General features: G+C 33.1%; 2 protein-coding genes across 4 annotated transcripts; one reads left to right on the forward strand and one right to left on the reverse strand.

The window, feature by feature from the left end:
* The first annotated feature begins 3503 nt into the window (after positions 1-3503).
* Positions 3504-6265, forward strand: LOC133313683 (eukaryotic initiation factor 4A-8). 2 transcript variants are annotated; one of them, XM_061515080.1, is made up of 5 exons: positions 3504-3642; positions 3928-3997; positions 4090-4196; positions 4844-5274; positions 5469-6265. In XM_061515080.1, the coding sequence occupies exons 2-5, from the start codon at positions 3930-3932 to the stop codon at positions 6102-6104; spliced, it is 1242 nt and encodes a 413-aa protein (XP_061371064.1). In that variant the 5' UTR covers positions 3504-3642; positions 3928-3929; the 3' UTR covers positions 6105-6265. The 2 variants fall into 2 exon arrangements, with proteins under 2 accessions (XP_061371064.1, XP_061371065.1); XM_061515081.1 differs by lacking the exons at positions 3504-3642; positions 3928-3997 and having other exon boundaries at positions 4728-5274.
* Positions 6266-11215: 4950 nt separating this feature from the next.
* On the reverse strand, positions 11216-16259 carry LOC133313722 (casein kinase 1-like protein 2). 2 transcript variants are annotated; one of them, XM_061515128.1, is made up of 14 exons: positions 15954-16259; positions 15798-15838; positions 15175-15244; positions 14920-15068; positions 14730-14825; positions 14569-14639; positions 13692-13753; positions 13528-13591; positions 13361-13445; positions 13146-13272; positions 12949-13025; positions 12807-12867; positions 12435-12603; positions 11216-11796 (listed from the first exon to the last, which is right to left on the reverse strand). In XM_061515128.1, exons 1-14 carry the CDS (start codon positions 16228-16230, stop codon positions 11553-11555), a joined length of 1593 nt encoding a protein of 530 aa, XP_061371112.1. In that variant the 5' UTR covers positions 16231-16259; the 3' UTR covers positions 11216-11552. The 2 variants fall into 2 exon arrangements, with proteins under 2 accessions (XP_061371112.1, XP_061371111.1); XM_061515127.1 differs by having other exon boundaries at positions 11221-11825; positions 12461-12603; positions 15954-16256.
* Between the last annotated feature and the right edge of the window lie 1379 nt (positions 16260-17638).

Raw genomic sequence — 17638 nt, forward strand, 5'->3', positions numbered from 1 at the left:
TAATTTCTTTTTTAATTTATTTTTTTAAAATTTTTTGGACGGAATTTCATTTCCGTGGAGAATCTTCGACGGAATCAGTTTTCCGTCGAAAAATTCATAAAATTAATTTCTTTTTCATTTAATTTTTGAAATTGTTTTCGACGGAATTTCATTTCAGTGGAAAATCTTCGACGGAATCAGTTTTCCGTCGAAAAATTCATAAAATTAATTTCTTTTTTCATTTATTTTTTTAAATTATTTTCGACGGAATTCCATTTCCGTGGAAAATCTTCGACGGAATCAGTTTTCCGTCGAAAAATTCATAAAATAATTTTTTTTTGATTTACTTTTTTGAAATTGTTTTCAACGGAATTCCATTTCCGTGGAAAATCTTCGACGGAATCGTTTTCTGTCGTAAATCTTCGATGGAATCCGTTTTCCGTCGAAGATTTCATAAAATGAATTTCTTTTTAGATTTATTTTTTTGAAATTGTTTTCGACGGAATTCATTTTTCGTCGAAAATCTTCGACGGAATTATAATTTCGTCGAAAAATTCATAAAATTAATTTTTTTTCGATTTATTTTTTTGAAATTATTTTCGACGGAATTATTTTTCCGTGGAAAATCTTCGACGAAATCAGATTTCCGTGGAAAATCTTCGATGGAAAATAATTTCCGTCAAAAATTATCGACAGAATACATTTTTCGTGGAAATTTCCATCTGTTATTTGGACGGAATATTTTCCGTCAAAAATTTCCGTCTAAAATCTTGACTTTTCTAGTAGTGATCATCATATTTTTAAATATCACAAGATTATTTTTCTTTTGTTTAAAATCCTGATTGAATACTACGAGATTTGGATGGAATCTAAAATAATCTTTTAAAATTCTAATCAATACATGTGAATTTTTTTCAATTCTTTAAAATCCTAATTGAATACCAATGAATTTTGAAAAGCAAACAGGAAACAGAAAAAAATCAAAAAAGAACTAGGAACACATCCTAGACCAAACTACTCCTACATAGTCCCTTTCAAGTTTGTCACGACAACCAGAAGGAGGCGAGTCAAACTCTTGTAAATACCAATCAAAGGAGTAGGCAAATGAGGCCATCCAATCAACAACCCCATTCCCTTCCCTATGAATATGGGAAATTCTAACCCTCCAATTCCAAGACAGCATATTCTTTATGCTGAAGACCAAATTAGAGGCTGGATGATGAGAACTACACCCTTCTCTTAAAAGATGCTGGGCTACTAAGGAATCCCCTTCAAGCCAGACAAAACGGAAACCATTCCTCCAAGCAATCTCAAGCCCAAGGAGACATCCCCAAAGTTCTGCCAATAAAACAATTACCACAACCAAGATTTTTACAAAAGCCAACAAGCCACCTTCCACTAGCATTTCTGATTACTCCCCCACAAGCAGAAGCTTCTCCATTATTCATACTTGATCCATCTACATTAAGCTTAACCCAAGGGTCTGAAGGAAAAACCCAAGAAACTAATCTCTCTTTATTCGAATTAGTCTCAAGACCAGCAACCCGAAGCGTGATTTCTGACCAAGAAAATTCTTCACCATAGACCATAGCAGCTCTAAAAGTGCCATAAGCAGGTACAGAAGATCCCTGAAAAATCTTTTTATTTCTAGCTTGCCAAATGAAACATGAGATGATGCCAAACAGTAGAGGCCATGATGGAAAATTGGACCAATTACGATCGTCAGAGATATTGGACAACACCCATTGCTGAAGATTAAGAGAGAAAAAATCGTCCCACGCCTCTCGCTTAACTGCAATCTCCCACACTTTTTTTGCTGCAATGCAATCTCTAACTGCATGTAAAGAAGTCTCCGTAAAACAATTGCACAGATGACACATATCTGATCCATCCATGTGCCGTCTGCATTGCCTTTCATTTGTCAAAATTTTATCGCCTAACAACAGCCGAAGGAACGTACGAATACTTTCAGGTCCATGCCACCGCCAAACGCGATTTCAAGGTAAATTGGTGGACTCATCGTCGCTCCTTGATATGACCATATAAGCGGACTTCAACGAAAAACTCCCATCTGATGTCCTTGTCCACAAAATCCGGTCATGACCAGTAACATCCGAAGGAGGAAGGATGTTATTTATACGAGCTTTGACGTGAACAGGCAGAATATGCTGGAAAGCCTCCCACATCCAAATTCCCGAGGACGAGACAAGATCGGAGACCATTAGCTGATGATCTAACTGAGAGGGATCAGAAATAGAAGCATAGGATGAGAGCGTACCACAACCCGGTACCCACAGATCATCCCAAAAGTGAGTAGAATTTCCATTGCCTAGCAAAATTCTGGAATGGTGTAATATCACAGGCCAAGACGAAACAATTGCTTTCCAAAGAGAAGAGCTATTCCGAGTAGCAGTAACATTAGGTACCAAATCAGGCTGAACTTTATACTTGCTTTTTAAAACTCTAGCCCAAAGTGCGTCTGGATTAGAAAGGATCCCATAACCAATTTTCATAATAAAAGCCCTGTTAACATCTTTTATCTTCCTCAGACCCAGCCCTTCATGATCTTTCGAAAGCTGTTCTCTCAGCTATTCCTGCCTACACGATACCAATGAATTTTTTATTAAAAAACAATTCATTAAAATCTCAATCCAATACACTCTCTTAATTTTTTTTGTTTTGTTTTAACAATCGCACACCCAAATACGAATTGAATATTTCATTTAAGGATTCGTTTTTTACGTGGCAGATAAATTATCTCTTATTAAATCCCAAACGATATTGTTTTGGGACAAAAATTAAGATATTTTTGTAATTATAATTTATGGGTAAAGAATTTCTCCAGTCACCGGAAATAAAGTTATCTCTAGTGAGCTCAAAACGACGTCGTTTTGGGACGAAAATCAAGGTGTTTTGTAATTGTAATATATTGCAGGGTTATATTAGTCTTTATCATTATAATTTTTTAATCTTATAACCCCAAAATGATGTCGTTTTGAGCTCACTGGAAATAACTTTATCTTTTTTTTGGAGTTACCCAACCCTAATTACCTCTTTAAGGCGAGTTGGCTCCCTCCGGTATCCCCACGAGCTTCGACTCTTTGAGCCGGTTATGGGACTAATCCGGAGTGCGGGGGATCAGTGATGGCTAAAGGTTCAGCCCCCTCCCCAAGAATGCATTCAGCAGGAATCGAACACATGTCCAACCCCACTAACTCAACGCCAAGTTACCAACTGAGCTGCACCCATTGAGTGAAATAACTTTATCTCTGGTGACTGGAGAAATACTTTTTTCATAATTTATTACAAAATTATAACAATCGTTATCATTATAATTTCTAAATTTTTCAACTCAAAATAATATTATTTTAAAAATAAATATAGATAACTTATCTATATTTAATGTACAACGTTAACACCTTCGTTAAAAAGTGAAAAAAAAATAAAAAAAATCATACTGTAATCTAGATTTGTTTTGTCTTTTCGTTGTTGGTTCGGGTCACGTGAAGTAGTCCATAACCTAAACTTGTATAATCAACTCTTCTTCTCTCTCTCTCTCTTTTGCCTCCAACTCCACGGTGCAGATCCGAGGAGTTTGGGAAACCCTAATTCTCCTTTTTTGCAATCATTTGCTCTTCTCGCTTCTCTGTCTCTAACTACCAGGTAATCCTCTTTTTCCTAATTCCCCTCTCTGTTGAGTCATTGGTCCCAAAAATTTGATGTTTTAGATAACTCCTCGTTTGTTTATTCATTTAAGAATCAGTGCCTTTATGTTTTGAATCTGGGATAGCTTTGATTACTTTATTTTGAAAAATCTTTGTCTTTTAATCAGCTCAGAAGCTTTTTATTCGATATTTGGATCGGTTTTAGTGTTGCAAAAGTTTTTGAAGCATGCGATGCGCTTATCTGTTAAATTTTGCCAAAAGTTTTTTTTTTTTTGTTCTGCAGTGATGGCAGGTTTGGCTCCAGAAGGATCACAGTTTGATGCTCGGCAATATGATTCTAAGATGAATGAATTGTAAGTTCTTGTACTTTAAATTTTTCACTGCTTGTAATGCTTGATTTATTTATTATTATTATTATTTTTTATGTCTTGAAAATTAATCTCAGGCTTTCCGCTGATGGACAAGAGTTCTTCACCTCATATGATGAAGTCTATGATAGTTTTGATGCAATGGGATTACAAGAAAATCTGCTGAGAGGCATATATGCTTATGGTATGGCATATGCTTTTTATTTGTTTCTTTAAGTGCTTATTTAATAGTTTCCATTACTCAATAAACATTTTGACTCTGTTATCTGGAATATTTGCCCTATTGAAGTTATATTTTTCCAATCTTTTTTTGTGCAATCAGCCAATCAAGACCTTCTGATAATTTTAATAACACTATCAGCAAAAAAAATGAAATAATTGGTTGGTGCTGGGCTAATTGAATGTGGAAGAGATTTTCTTTAAAACTCAAAGATTTTTTTTCTTACTGCCTACCATAGATCCACACAGAGGGTCCAACCCTTGTCTGGACCCCTTGATAGAGGTAACTTTATAGTAACAGCCTGCCCTTTGGTAATGTACCAATGAAAAGGGCATCCATTTTTTTATTTTTTTTAATCCCATATGCCTAGAATTTTTGTTTTTAAAATTTACCTCAGCCTGTCTTTCAAAATATTGAATTTCTGGAGGATTATTTAGTGGATCTGTGGGGGTAACAATCGATATGGTTTCTAACTGTTTTTGTTGTGTTTTGAAGCTGAAAACATCTTTGATGAGGAGCATTAGTAGTGCGTATTTAGAAGAATAAACAAATGCTACACGTGCTTAACTCTATCACAAGATCATGTGTGATGTTTTATTCTTGTTCTAAAGGTTTTGAGAGGCCTTCTGCAATACAGCAAAGGGGAATTGTTCCTTTCTGCAAAGGTCTGGATGTGATTCAGCAGGCTCAGTCTGGAACTGGGAAGACAGCAACGTTCTGTTCCGGAATTTTGCAGCAGCTTGATTATGGATTGGTTCAGTGTCAGGCTTTGGTTTTGGCACCAACAAGGGAGCTAGCACAACAGATTGAGAAGGTTATGCGAGCTCTTGGTGATTACCTTGGTGTTAAGGTTCATGCTTGTGTTGGTGGGACTAGTGTTCGTGAGGATCAGCGCATTCTCCAAGCTGGTGTCCATACTGTTGTTGGCACTCCTGGGCGTGTGTTTGACATGCTGCGGAGACAGTCTCTTCGCCCAGATCATATAAGGATGTTTGTTTTGGATGAGGCTGATGAAATGCTTTCACGTGGTTTCAAGGACCAGGTTTGTTGATATTTTTTCCTTTTTCATATACATCTTCTTTCACGCTTGACGTAATCAATATTTTTCTATATGCTGAAACTCCTTTTTCTTCATCTAAAACACACACACACACACACACAAACACAAGAACTAAATGAAGTCATCTTGGGTTAGATATAGTTAACAGTTTGTGTTCTTTCGTGCATGAAATGCAGATCTATGACATCTTCCAACTACTTCCAGCTAAAATTCAGGTTGGAGTTTTCTCTGCTACAATGCCACCAGAAGCCCTGGAGATTACAAGGAAGTTCATGAATAAGCCAGTGAGAATCCTTGTAAAGCGTGATGAATTGACCCTTGAGGGTATCAAGCAGTTTTATGTGAATGTTGACAAGGAAGAATGGAAACTAGAGACATTATGCGACCTTTACGAGACTCTGGCTATCACCCAGAGTGTCATTTTCGTGAACACAAGGCGCAAGGTGGACTGGCTCACTGACAAGATGCGAAGCAACGACCACACAGTTTCGGCCACCCATGGAGACATGGACCAAAACACTCGTGATATCATCATGCGTGAATTCCGCTCTGGCTCTTCTCGAGTTCTAATTACCACTGACCTCTTGGCTCGTGGTATAGATGTGCAGCAAGTGTCTCTGGTTATAAACTATGATCTGCCTACTCAACCTGAAAATTATCTTCATCGCATAGGTCGAAGTGGGCGTTTTGGAAGAAAAGGTGTTGCTATAAACTTTGTGACATTGGATGATGCAAGAATGCTGTCTGATATTCAGAAGTTCTACAATGTCAGCGTAGAGGAGTTGCCATCAAATGTTGCTGATCTACTCTGATGAGTTAATTTTTGTCATTTGTTAAGTCATCAGAGAGGGCTTTTGCTTTTTGACAAGTACTATTTTATGCTCTTTTTACAATTTTTATCCATTATAGTTCCAAAACACCTGACTCTATTTGTAATGAATTCTATAAAATTTGTTTAATTAGTTCATTAGTACGGTGCTTAAGCCTTTTTTTTGGGTTTTTTTTAAAGGGTTTATATTGGATTTTATTTAATTAGTTGATTGAGTAACGTGGCATAATAAATAATATTAAGAAGCGTGGTTGTGGTTTATTTTACATTTAACAAGAGAATTATTCTTACTTCATACTCGCACCGGGTTTGAACTTTGAATCTAAAAAAAAACTCCCTGAATACAAAAAAAGAAATTAAAATAAAAAAATGAACCTCCCTGAATAGAACGTTGTTGGGGAAATGCAGTAGCCACATTTTGAATGAATTAGACTGTTCAGTAAAATGAGTGAAACTGAAAGGATTCCATCCTTTTAATGCATTTAGTGCGCGCCCATTTAAACTATATCTTTTATTTTTGGTACGTAATTTAACCTAGATCTATCTGTGCTTATGTGATGCTTTATAAAATTCATAGAAATCTTAGATTTAAAAAAAATAAGATTTTGAACATTTTTTTTATGAATTTTACAAGAAAAGGAGCGAATATGAATGGCTAATATAGTCCATCTTTAATTTATTTCTACTTTATAAAAACTCATTTATTCTCTCCTTTTTAAGTAAATTGATTATTAAATTAATAATTTTTAAGTACTTACAATTGTTAATTTTTTTAATTATTATTATTATTATTATTGTTGTTGTAATCAAATCTTATAGATTTAACTAATCCTTATAAATATATTTTTTATGGTATAAAATAATACATTTTGATATTATTTTTTGTTATGTATACAAATTTAAAGGTGATATTTTGGAGAGTTCACACTGCGTGCAACTAAATAAAAAGGTTCCACAACATTGTTATAAAAAAAATTCACCGTTGTCTATTCATTAATCTTTAATGTATAACTGAAATATTGTGCAAAGTTATTAGGGAGTCATTTATTTGGGTTTTTTATAAAATAATTTTATGGTTAAAAAAGATGCTTTAAAAAGTATACAATAATTAAATAATTCTTTTAAGAAAATAAAACCTTAATAAAGTGTTTTAGTATTTTCCTTAAAAAAATAGCTTCTGAAAAAAATCACGTCGTAAAATAATTAAAAATAAAACTGAAACAGGCACATCCTAGATTGTGATTGAAGGATTATTCTTAGTTTATAGGCAAAATATTCTGTAAATGTATGTATATATTAATAAGAAATAGTTTTCTCATTTTACACAAGAAAATTTTCTCATGCTACACTCATCATACATGAGTGGGTCTCATATTAACTTTTTTGTCTTATCACCTTTTTGTGAACCACACTCATATATAGTGAGTGTAGTATGAGACAATTTTTTCATGTAAAATAAAAAAATAAAAAAATAAATAAAAAAATTAATTCCGATACATTAATGAGCAGACAAGTTTCTTCATATTAATGATAACAAGTAACTTAAAGACAATGGTTATGAAAAATTTAGTGTATTAAATGTTTTTAACTATTTGAAAATTAAGAATACTTTTCTTTTAGTAGATTAAAGGGGCCAAACAAAGAAAAAATTACAAGGTTGAAATATTAGTTATATCTAAATTTACAATGAGTTCTAATGCGGATTTAGTGGTGGGGTGAGGGAGGGGTTAGTGGGGGCATTCGTGCCCCTTCAAATTTATATAAATCTATAAAAGTGAGCATCATTTCTAATTTTTTTAATCATATATCTAATACTCCCCTTTAAAATCTACCTAAATCTTTAGTTGTAAGAACCATTTCTATTCTTTTATCGTATAAATAATTAAAACTTCAAAAAAAAAAAAAAAAAAAATCTCTCGCTCCACCATCAACAAAAAGATCCTAGAGTATGTCTCAAATTCTAGGTCTTCCTCAAATGCATAGGATGTCATTGAACGCTGCAGTCATTCCTTTGGTTGATGGCTAAGGCTGAGTCACTTTCTCTTTGAATGTTCATATTCCAGCAATCCAGCTGGCCACACTTCTAAGCCTTTCCAAATGGCCTAGAATTCAGTAATAATTGACTGACTTGCATATTTGTGACTAGATAATTTTGTATTGTTAGTTCTTTGATGACTAATGCATACAAATTTTATAGTATTTGCTGTATAATAGGTATAAATATTAGATAGAATAATGCAAAATGCATAATAATATTCTTTATGTTATGTATTATGTTACGTGCAATGAAGCTGAAAAAATAAAGAGGCAGTTGTTATTGACCTTTCCTCTCTGTCTTATGAACAGAATATTGTACTCTGATTTATAGGTAACAAGAAATCAAAAAAATTTACAGCCGTTTGAATAATTTTTTGTCCAGTATTTTATATCATTTTAAAATTTAAATATAATATAATTTGTTTGCTATATTATACCTTATTATTTAACAAATTAAGGGCATGGCTAAGTTAAACGTGTCATGTCATCTTTTAATCTTGTAAATCAACTTTCAAAGTTACTATTGCTAAACTTAAATAAATTGAGAAATAAAAAAAATTGGGATGTCAAATTTAAGCAATGAAATTAATAAATTTTATTTATAAGGAGCTAAATAAAATGGATTTTATCTTTCAAGAACAAAATTATAATTATTTTATAATCAATTCAATTGTTTAAAGGGTTAATTACGTCATTTCCTGGAAATTGTCAAATGAGTTGGATAAATAACTAATTAGTTTGTGCTTAACAAAATGTAAATAAATGATTAGTTCAATTAAACAATTAGTTAATTTAGTTTGTGTACCCAGACCCAATTTGGTCCTCCCTTTTTATATTTTTAAGCAAAACTACATTCTTTGCAGTTCAAAAAAATGGAAAACTGTAAAAAGTTAGGGATATATTCTTTTTATGTTGTAGAAAAAAAAAATTATTTCATGTTGTAGAAATAAAAGTATAATTGAGACCTACAGGTAAGAGGAGAGAGAAAAAAAAGTGGTGGGACTCAACCTCTTTTTATGTGTGTAGAAAAATTATTTATCTCATGTATAATGAGATAAACATAACCCAAAAAGTTAATGATTTGAACCAATCCCACACGGCATATAAGGCTTAATCCACAAATAGTCCAAAAAATTTAATTACTAAAATTTCAAAGTCAAGGAAATGTGACCATCCCACATATATAATATCTCGCAGGTGGGGGTGTTCATGGTCTGAATTGTATCATTTTTGTAAGCAAAAATCATCTGATCCGATCCTTTCGATTTGATTATGTAATCATTCATTTGGTTTAATTTTTTTTTTAAATCCGATACGATCCAATCCAATTTTTCTCGGTTTGGATTAGATCAATTTTCGGTTTTTTGAAAATCCTAAAATTTGTTTCATGATTATTGTGCAAATAACATCTTTTGTATTTATTGACTTTGTAAACTTTTTTTTTTTTGAAATACAAAAACATCATTAAATAGTTTTTTTTTTTTTTGGGCAATGAGATATGAAACTCTACACGGATGAAATTTTGTTGATGAGATATGACTAGAATTTTTTCTTGGATTTAGTTGATGGATTAATGGATCTTGGGTTTAGAAATTTTTGGGCTATGATTAGGGAAAGACCCAAGTAGGTAGAGGGGAATTAATATATTGGATCGATTTTCATCAACCAATCCGAAAACCGATCCAATCCAATTAAAATTTGCGATTTTTTTTTGGTTTTCGATTTTTTGGTTTCCAGTTTATTCGGTTATCGGTTTTTCGATTCGGTCACCACGGTAAATCGATTTGAATCGGTTGATGAACACCTCTACTTGCAGGTATTGATATACGACATCATGAACTCATTTTTTTTTTATGGAAACACGACATCAACAGCTAAGGACTCTACAACCACCCTAATAACCAGTGTTTTAAAACATAGCTCGGTCAAGGTATTGAGTCACTTGGTTAGTGATTCAACCGGTGGATCACAGATTCAATAACATAAATTAAATTTATAAAATAATATATAATAAATATTAAATTATAAACATTATTTCCAACAAATAAAAGTGGTCCAATGACAAGCCTTCTTATCCTCAAATACGGGAGCTCAAGTTCGAATCCTCAAAACCGAAGTAAGCACCCGGTTACCGAAACATAGCCTACAAATAGATATTCCGCATACAAAATAGTCTACAAGAGCCATTTTTGTGCATCAATAAGGTTAAACAGAGGCTTGATGTCAGATATGATCACCTATTCCATTCTAACTAAAATTTATAACTTATATACTGATTTGAGTATCGAAATACTTTAAAGATACCTCCGCCAATTGTCCCGTCAAATCAAGACGGAGCATTCCACAGAATCATCATCTCACAACATCCCTTCTAGTTGAGGCCAACCTCAACCGTGTGCGATCTAACTTAATTTCTATTGGACCAATCAATCAGTAATGGGTACTAGGGCATAGTAAAATTCTTTTGACATCATGAAGTGGAAACGGTGATGAATAAGCCCCATCCTTTATTCTGCCTTTTGATAAGATTAATGTTAAGATCTTACGATTTAGGTTGCTCAGAGGAAAGGATTGCCATTATTTTTGTTTAAAATTTTCATCATTCTCAGAGAAAACTCCCTATTCCAAAATACTAGTAGTGGTCAATGAGCAAGTAGGCAATTCGGAGAATGAATCAAGTATATTTATTCTTGATTATGGATCTAGCCTGATTAATATTTAAAAAATAAAAGATCTAACCTAAGCTAATTTAAACCTTAAGGTCTTTTAGTATTATAAAAAAATAATTAAAATAGTATTATTTTATTAAATAATTATTCTAGCTAAAGATATTTTTGTTGATGTTATTATAGAAAAATCTTCATTTTCGGTCAAGTAATTGGTTATTACCTCCATGTTCCAACTTAAAAGGGAATATTAGGGATGAGAATTAAGAATAAAAATAAAATAATATTTGAATTATATACACAAATTCGGTTTCTATCATCTTGTCTGTTAATTATTTATGCATCTATACGTATGTCTCTTCAAGGAATTTCCCACTTGAATGTCAAAAAGATATATGATTTATCCCAAAAAAAGGAGGCTATGAAAGCACAAGACATAATATAAAAGAGGAAACGATAGTAAAGATGAAGTAGAACCAATGTGAGTACAACAACGTAACTGTATAAACAGAAGCAAGCCTTTTTGTCGGCCAGGTTGGTTTGTCAGGAAACCACCTAAGCATTATCTTTCTTGTATTATACTTAACAGAGACAATTCCCAACTTGTTGCAGCTTTCCTTCAACAAAATGCACAGACAACACTCCACTCGGTAGTTCATGAAAAAGAGTATAAAACTTTTTAAGAATTTACTTAGAAGATAGGAGGTGATGATCGAGAGTGGCAGCTGCTAATACTGTACCCTCTCCTCGTTGAAATTCAGGCTCTCAATACCTCGGAGAGTTGACTCAAAATTCTTTACGTTTGATGTGTTTCTGCCAGAGGATGAAGTGATAGGTGAGCTTCTTTGAGCACCGGAGACTTTACGGAGTGCTCCTGGGTTCGCATCCACTGTGAGAGGACGAGAGGGCTCAGCCTCACTGCCAACAACTGCATCACGGTTGCTGGAGACAGCACCTCGCCTTGTAGATCCACTTGACCGTAAGAAATTAGAGCTAGACAACTGCATAAACCATACACAAAATTTTAAATAAACATCATGAAAACTAACTGCCATACAGATAGATCAGTGTAACTGTAACCAGCAGGCAATTTCAAATATGATAACAATCATGACCTAATCTGATAATGCAATCACTTCTAGGATACCATTAACCCACAATACACACGGGCTATAATCATTTTCTTTTGCAAGAAAACAAGAACTACAGGGGTATTTTCAAAGCACAAAACTCTTTAACGAAGCAGGTCTGAAGAAGCGAAGTCCAAAGAATGATATATAACTTGTCTAAAAGAAAGCTGACTTCTGAAGAATATTTATATTAATTGCTTAGCTTATGCTTCAGTTGTGCATATAAACATACAAATGATACAGTCAAAACTATATAATTCCACTAATGACCGATAGAAAAGAAGCAACAAAGCATAGCTTCATAATTTCTTTTTTGCTTTGGATAAATGAAAAATAATGATGATTTTTTTCCTTTTAAATTGATCCATATTCCAAATAAGCACTTATTTTCTTAAACAAAAAATAATGAGGAAAAATGAAAGCCGAACATTAATGCATAAATACAACATCATGCTTCAACTTTATGCTCAGCTCACATGCAAAAGCTGTCCCATAAATATACTCACCTTAACTTCTTTAGATCCAGTAGAGTCACTTGGAACTGGGGCTTTTTGTCTCGATAAGATTCCATCATTTGCAATAGGTCCAGAGTGTCTTCTACGAGTAGGATCTGAAGAAGACCAACCAGTATGCCTACCGTCTTCCCCACCTACACAGAAATTGCCAGATTAAAAACCAAAAGCACAAGAGAAACACACCATAAAAACATGAAAGGCTGAGATAAATGAAAAAATAAATAAATAAATCTAGAATAACTAACAGATTGATGAGCTAAGAAAGTATGAAATGAAACCACACTATTACTAAAATAATAGATCAGGGTCATAAAAGTAACTGGAAGGAAAATTATACCTGTCTGTCTATCCGCATCAACAGCTGGCGGTATGCCAGAACTTGGTCCAGCAGCAGGACCCTGCAAATGTTACTTTCAGTAAGATAATCTAATCTCAACAATCAAACATCAAATGCCACCAGATAGCACACCACCACTTACAATGGCACGTGCAAAAGGAGTTTGAGATTGCTGATATTTCAAAATGGTCCAATCAAAGACATAATCAAACTGAAATCCTGGAGCAAGAACACCAGCCAAAACACAGAAATGACATATTAAAACACAACCATCTAGTTATCAAAGAAAGTAGTACATCCCCAAGTGAAATGTAAATAGGAAAACAGAAAGGCTTAAACCTTCACGAATGAAAAGGTCACGGAAAAGCCTTTTCAAATAAGCATAATCTGGTTTATCATCAAACCGTAGTGACCGACAGTAATGGAAGTATGAAGCAAATTCTGAGGGGTAGCCACGACACAGAGACTAACAAAGAAGCAAGACACATTTTGTTACGATAAAAAGGGGAAAAAATACGTATGTACCAAAACACTATTTTATCACACAGTTTTACCTCAATAGAAGTAGAAACTTTCTTCTCACTGATTTTCTCATACTTCTGCTTCTTAGTACCTGCTTTCAATCCCTGCCACGGAAGACTGCACAAATAACAAGTAAATCATTAAAATTAAAAATAGGTGATAAAGAAAGATAAAATAATACAGGAGCAAAGATAATTACCTTCCTCTCAAAAAATACATTAGAACATATCCAAGTGATTCTAAGTCGTCCCTACGGCTTTGTTCTAATAAAGCATGAAAGGACATTCCCAAAGTTCATAATCAATTGCCAACAATAAATACAAAGGTAAGGGAATTTGATGAAGAGATGCATTGAAAGCATACCAATTCCAAGATGAGTGTTCATACTAGCATATCTAGCAGTTCCTGTCAAATTCTTGTTCTCTCTGAAAAGGATAACAAGCAAGCCAAATTCAAAGAAACCCCTTAAGTAAATTGATTATTTGCTGCCACAATAACCGAATGCTATTTTAAAATAATAACTTGAAAGTTATAGCAAAGTGGTTCATAATTCATATAAATAATAAAGTAAAACAAAGAGATTATGTAAGGAACAACAGGAGGTTATGCACTGATATATATATATATATATATATATATATATATATATATATATATATATCGAACAATTGGAAAATAAAAGGATTTAAATTTGATTGCTTGACTGTGTAAACTCTATATTGTTGGTACTTCACTTGCAACTATCAGTTTTCATATTACTTACAATATAGCACTTACCAGTCAGCTTGTTCAGTTAATCATAAAACTAGAACAGTCTGTGCATTAAAATCTCCCAGTAGTTCCATACAATGCATCCGCAATTGGTTGTTAATATATTTATCAATAATACTCTAAAACTCAAAGCTCCAGTGCAAGATAAATTAATTTCACATCTTTCAACAATATGAATAAGAAATTCACAGCTGCATAAGGTAATAAACCAGAGGCACCACCTACTTCCCCCACCACGCACTTTTTGTGTTGTCCAATATTAAAGCTACTATTCTAGTACTCTTTTATTAGAGAACACTCCACTAAATAGTCAGTGTCACCCAAATAACTAACAATACTGTAACATTTTCAGTTATTGGATTAGCCACAATCAATTGATTATAATCCTAATTCATAAAAGTTAAAACTTGTTTGAACTGTGCAACCATGGCATACAAAATCAAAAAAACTAAAAATGACAAAAAGGTACCGGTAAGGAATATGCTGATGGGTAGAGGTGTCCCTGTATTTCTTGGCAAGACCAAAGTCAATGGCATAAACCTACAAAAAAAGTAAATTCAAAAAGGATACATCCAAGAGATGACAGAAAGGGATAAAAAGGGAATTGAAAAAGCAAGTATTTAACTATACTTGATTTGCACGCCTCCCCAAACCCATGAGGAAGTTGTCTGGCTTGATGTCCCTATGTAAAAATGATTTTGAATGAACATATTCAACTCGGTTTATCTGGAAACAGTTCAAGATTGCCCCATTGAAAAAAATAAAATAAAATTAGTGAATGTTAATTAGAAAAGTATTTACGAAATACAGGAAATCCTACCATCTGATCAGCAAGCATGAGAACAGTTTTGAGGGACAATTTCCGACTACAGAAATTGAATAAATCCTCTAAACTAGGGCCCAATAAATCCATCACAAGGACATTGTATTCTCCTTCAACGCCAAACCATCTCACATTTGGGATCCCAGCTGCCAAATAAAGGTAGCCAACCAAAAACATTTATGCTGATTAATATGAATTCTATGGTAAGCAAAGAGAATGGAAAGATAAAATTCAGTTAAGACAGAAGATTACTTCCTCCTTGCAGTATTTTATACAACTTTGATTCATACAACAATTGAGGGTGCTTAGTTTTGACACTTTCCTGAATCAAAAAGCAAAGAGAAAGAGGTAAATATTTAATTAAACACATCCCTAATCCTCAACAGTCAACATAGTTCTTAGAAAAGTCAACAATAAAGAGGTAAATATCAATGACTGAGGATAATCCGCAGTGGATTCATGGCCAAACACCCCTTGAAGTATTGGAACCGAAATTAATCAAATAAAATAAAATAAAATTCATGGCACAAGGGATGAATTAGACACGAACGAACAGCCTTAGGCACGCCTCTGACTACATTAACTCCTCTACAAAAGTTAAAACAAAAATGCAATCGTTCTACAGCCTCTACCACACATTCCATGAAGCACACCTTCGTTACTTCAATTTTACACATTCATTAAAATTGAACAATACGATACTACATAGTACATATAACCATTTCCAATTCCCCAACAAAAGATGATTAACAATAAAATCACCCCTTAGTGAGCTAGAATAACTTTTACCCACTCATGCAAATTGAGTTTCTGATTTGCAAATAGGAAAAGTAGAGGTCAACAATTTCCAAATTAGAGCAATTCATAGTACTCACGAGCTTAATTGCAACCTCTTCATTTGTCTGAATATTAGTACCTGAAAAAAAAATCAAAATTAAAAAAAAAAAAAAATCAAAAGTAAATAAGCATTACATAAAAGCGATTCAACAGAAAAAATAAAAAACATAAATTAAAAGTGGAACAGAGCAGACCGAGATAGATCTCGCCGAAGGATCCGCTACCAATCTTACGGCCAAGACGGAACTTGTTCCCAACCCGAGCTTCCATTCGATGAGACCAAAACCCTACGATTGGCGAATTAAACCCTAACGATGAAAATTGAAAATGGAAGGAGTTGGAAGTAGCAGAGAAAAGGTTGGGGAGAAAATTGGAAAAAATACTTTCTCTCTCTAAAAGCAAGGGAGAATGAGGAGAGGGAGAGAGAGAGAGAGGAGGGATCGTCGTGATGCCTCTCCTCTCCTCGCGCATTCATCCAAACGGATTTTTTATCTCTTTTTCACGACCCAGCAAGCAGCGACTACGTTAAACGACGTTGCTTCGATTTTGAGTTCTCCTTTTTATATTTTTTTATTTTTTTATTTTTGGAATATTTCTCATCCTCCCCATGTTAATCAACCGATTCAAATCATCTTGACTGAACCGAAAAATCGATAACTAGATCAATCAAAAATAGAAAAGTTAAAAACTGAAAAAAAAAACCCGTATTTTTAATTGGATTGAATTGGTTATTAGTTTGATTGATAAAAATTGATCCAATATATTATATATTTATAATTTTTGAAAAATAATGACTTGGAATCTTAGATGTTATTGATGGCTTTTTCACCCTTTTGCCCCTTATTAATTAATTAATAACTATTTTGCCCTGATTCGAAACTATTTATCAATCTGCCCCTCTTTAATCGACTACCTTACATTTTTAATCGACTAAATGGCCAAAACAGGCAAAAATGATTGTTGGGAAATTTAGTCGACTAAATCTACCTATTTAGTCGACTAAATCTCCCAACAGACAACAAAGGAAAACAAGTCAGTATGATTTTTTAATCGATTAAGTAGGGAGATTTAGTCGATTAAATCTCCCAACAACCATTTAGTCGATTAAAAATGCAAGGTAGTCGATTAAAGAGGGGCAGATTGGTAGATAGTTTCAAATCAGGGGCAAAATGGTTATTAATTAATTAATGAGGGGTAAAATGGTCAAATAGCCTGTTATTGTTAGCAAACTATCTTGTTATATTTTTTATTGTCTATTAATCTATTTTAACTATTCATGAATTTAACATTTGTTTTAGTTTGAAGACTTGGATTTTTCAGTGATTTATAACTTTGAATGACTTTATTTTGATATAACTAGTGATTTATATGGTTGAAATTTTAGACTTCTGGAAAAAATTGAAGACCGATTCAATTCAAATTGAATTGAATTTGATCGAATTTTAAAAAAATCCAGACCGAATAGATGATTAAATAATCAAACTAAAGGGATTGAATCAGAGTATTTTTGCATCAAAATCAATCCAATTCAGACTGCAAATACCCCTGCAATTTATCAATCATTAAGTTTATGGTAAAAAATTCTTTGGTTTTTTTTTAACAACAAAACTGTAAGTATTTAATTATAGAGTAAAACCCCTCTTGGTTCCTAATAAAAAATACAAATCTCATTTTAGCCTCTTACAAAAAAATGAGTTGCTTTGAATTTTTTAGGATCCTCAAGATTAATTTTTATTTTTTTATAAGATATTAAAGTGAAGATCATAATTTTTGTTAAAGATTTAATGGTGTGTTTGGTACAAGAGAAAAATTTTTTGTGTTCGGGAATCATGATTTCCAGTAATATAGAAAGAAATTCAATTTACCGGGAATGATATAA

This window comes from Gastrolobium bilobum, unplaced genomic scaffold (assembly GCF_033153095.1).
Source record: "Gastrolobium bilobum isolate Gb01-03AN ecotype WA unplaced genomic scaffold, APGP_CSIRO_Gbil_v1 utg18832, whole genome shotgun sequence".
Classification (NCBI taxonomy): Eukaryota; Viridiplantae; Streptophyta; class Magnoliopsida; order Fabales; family Fabaceae; genus Gastrolobium; species Gastrolobium bilobum.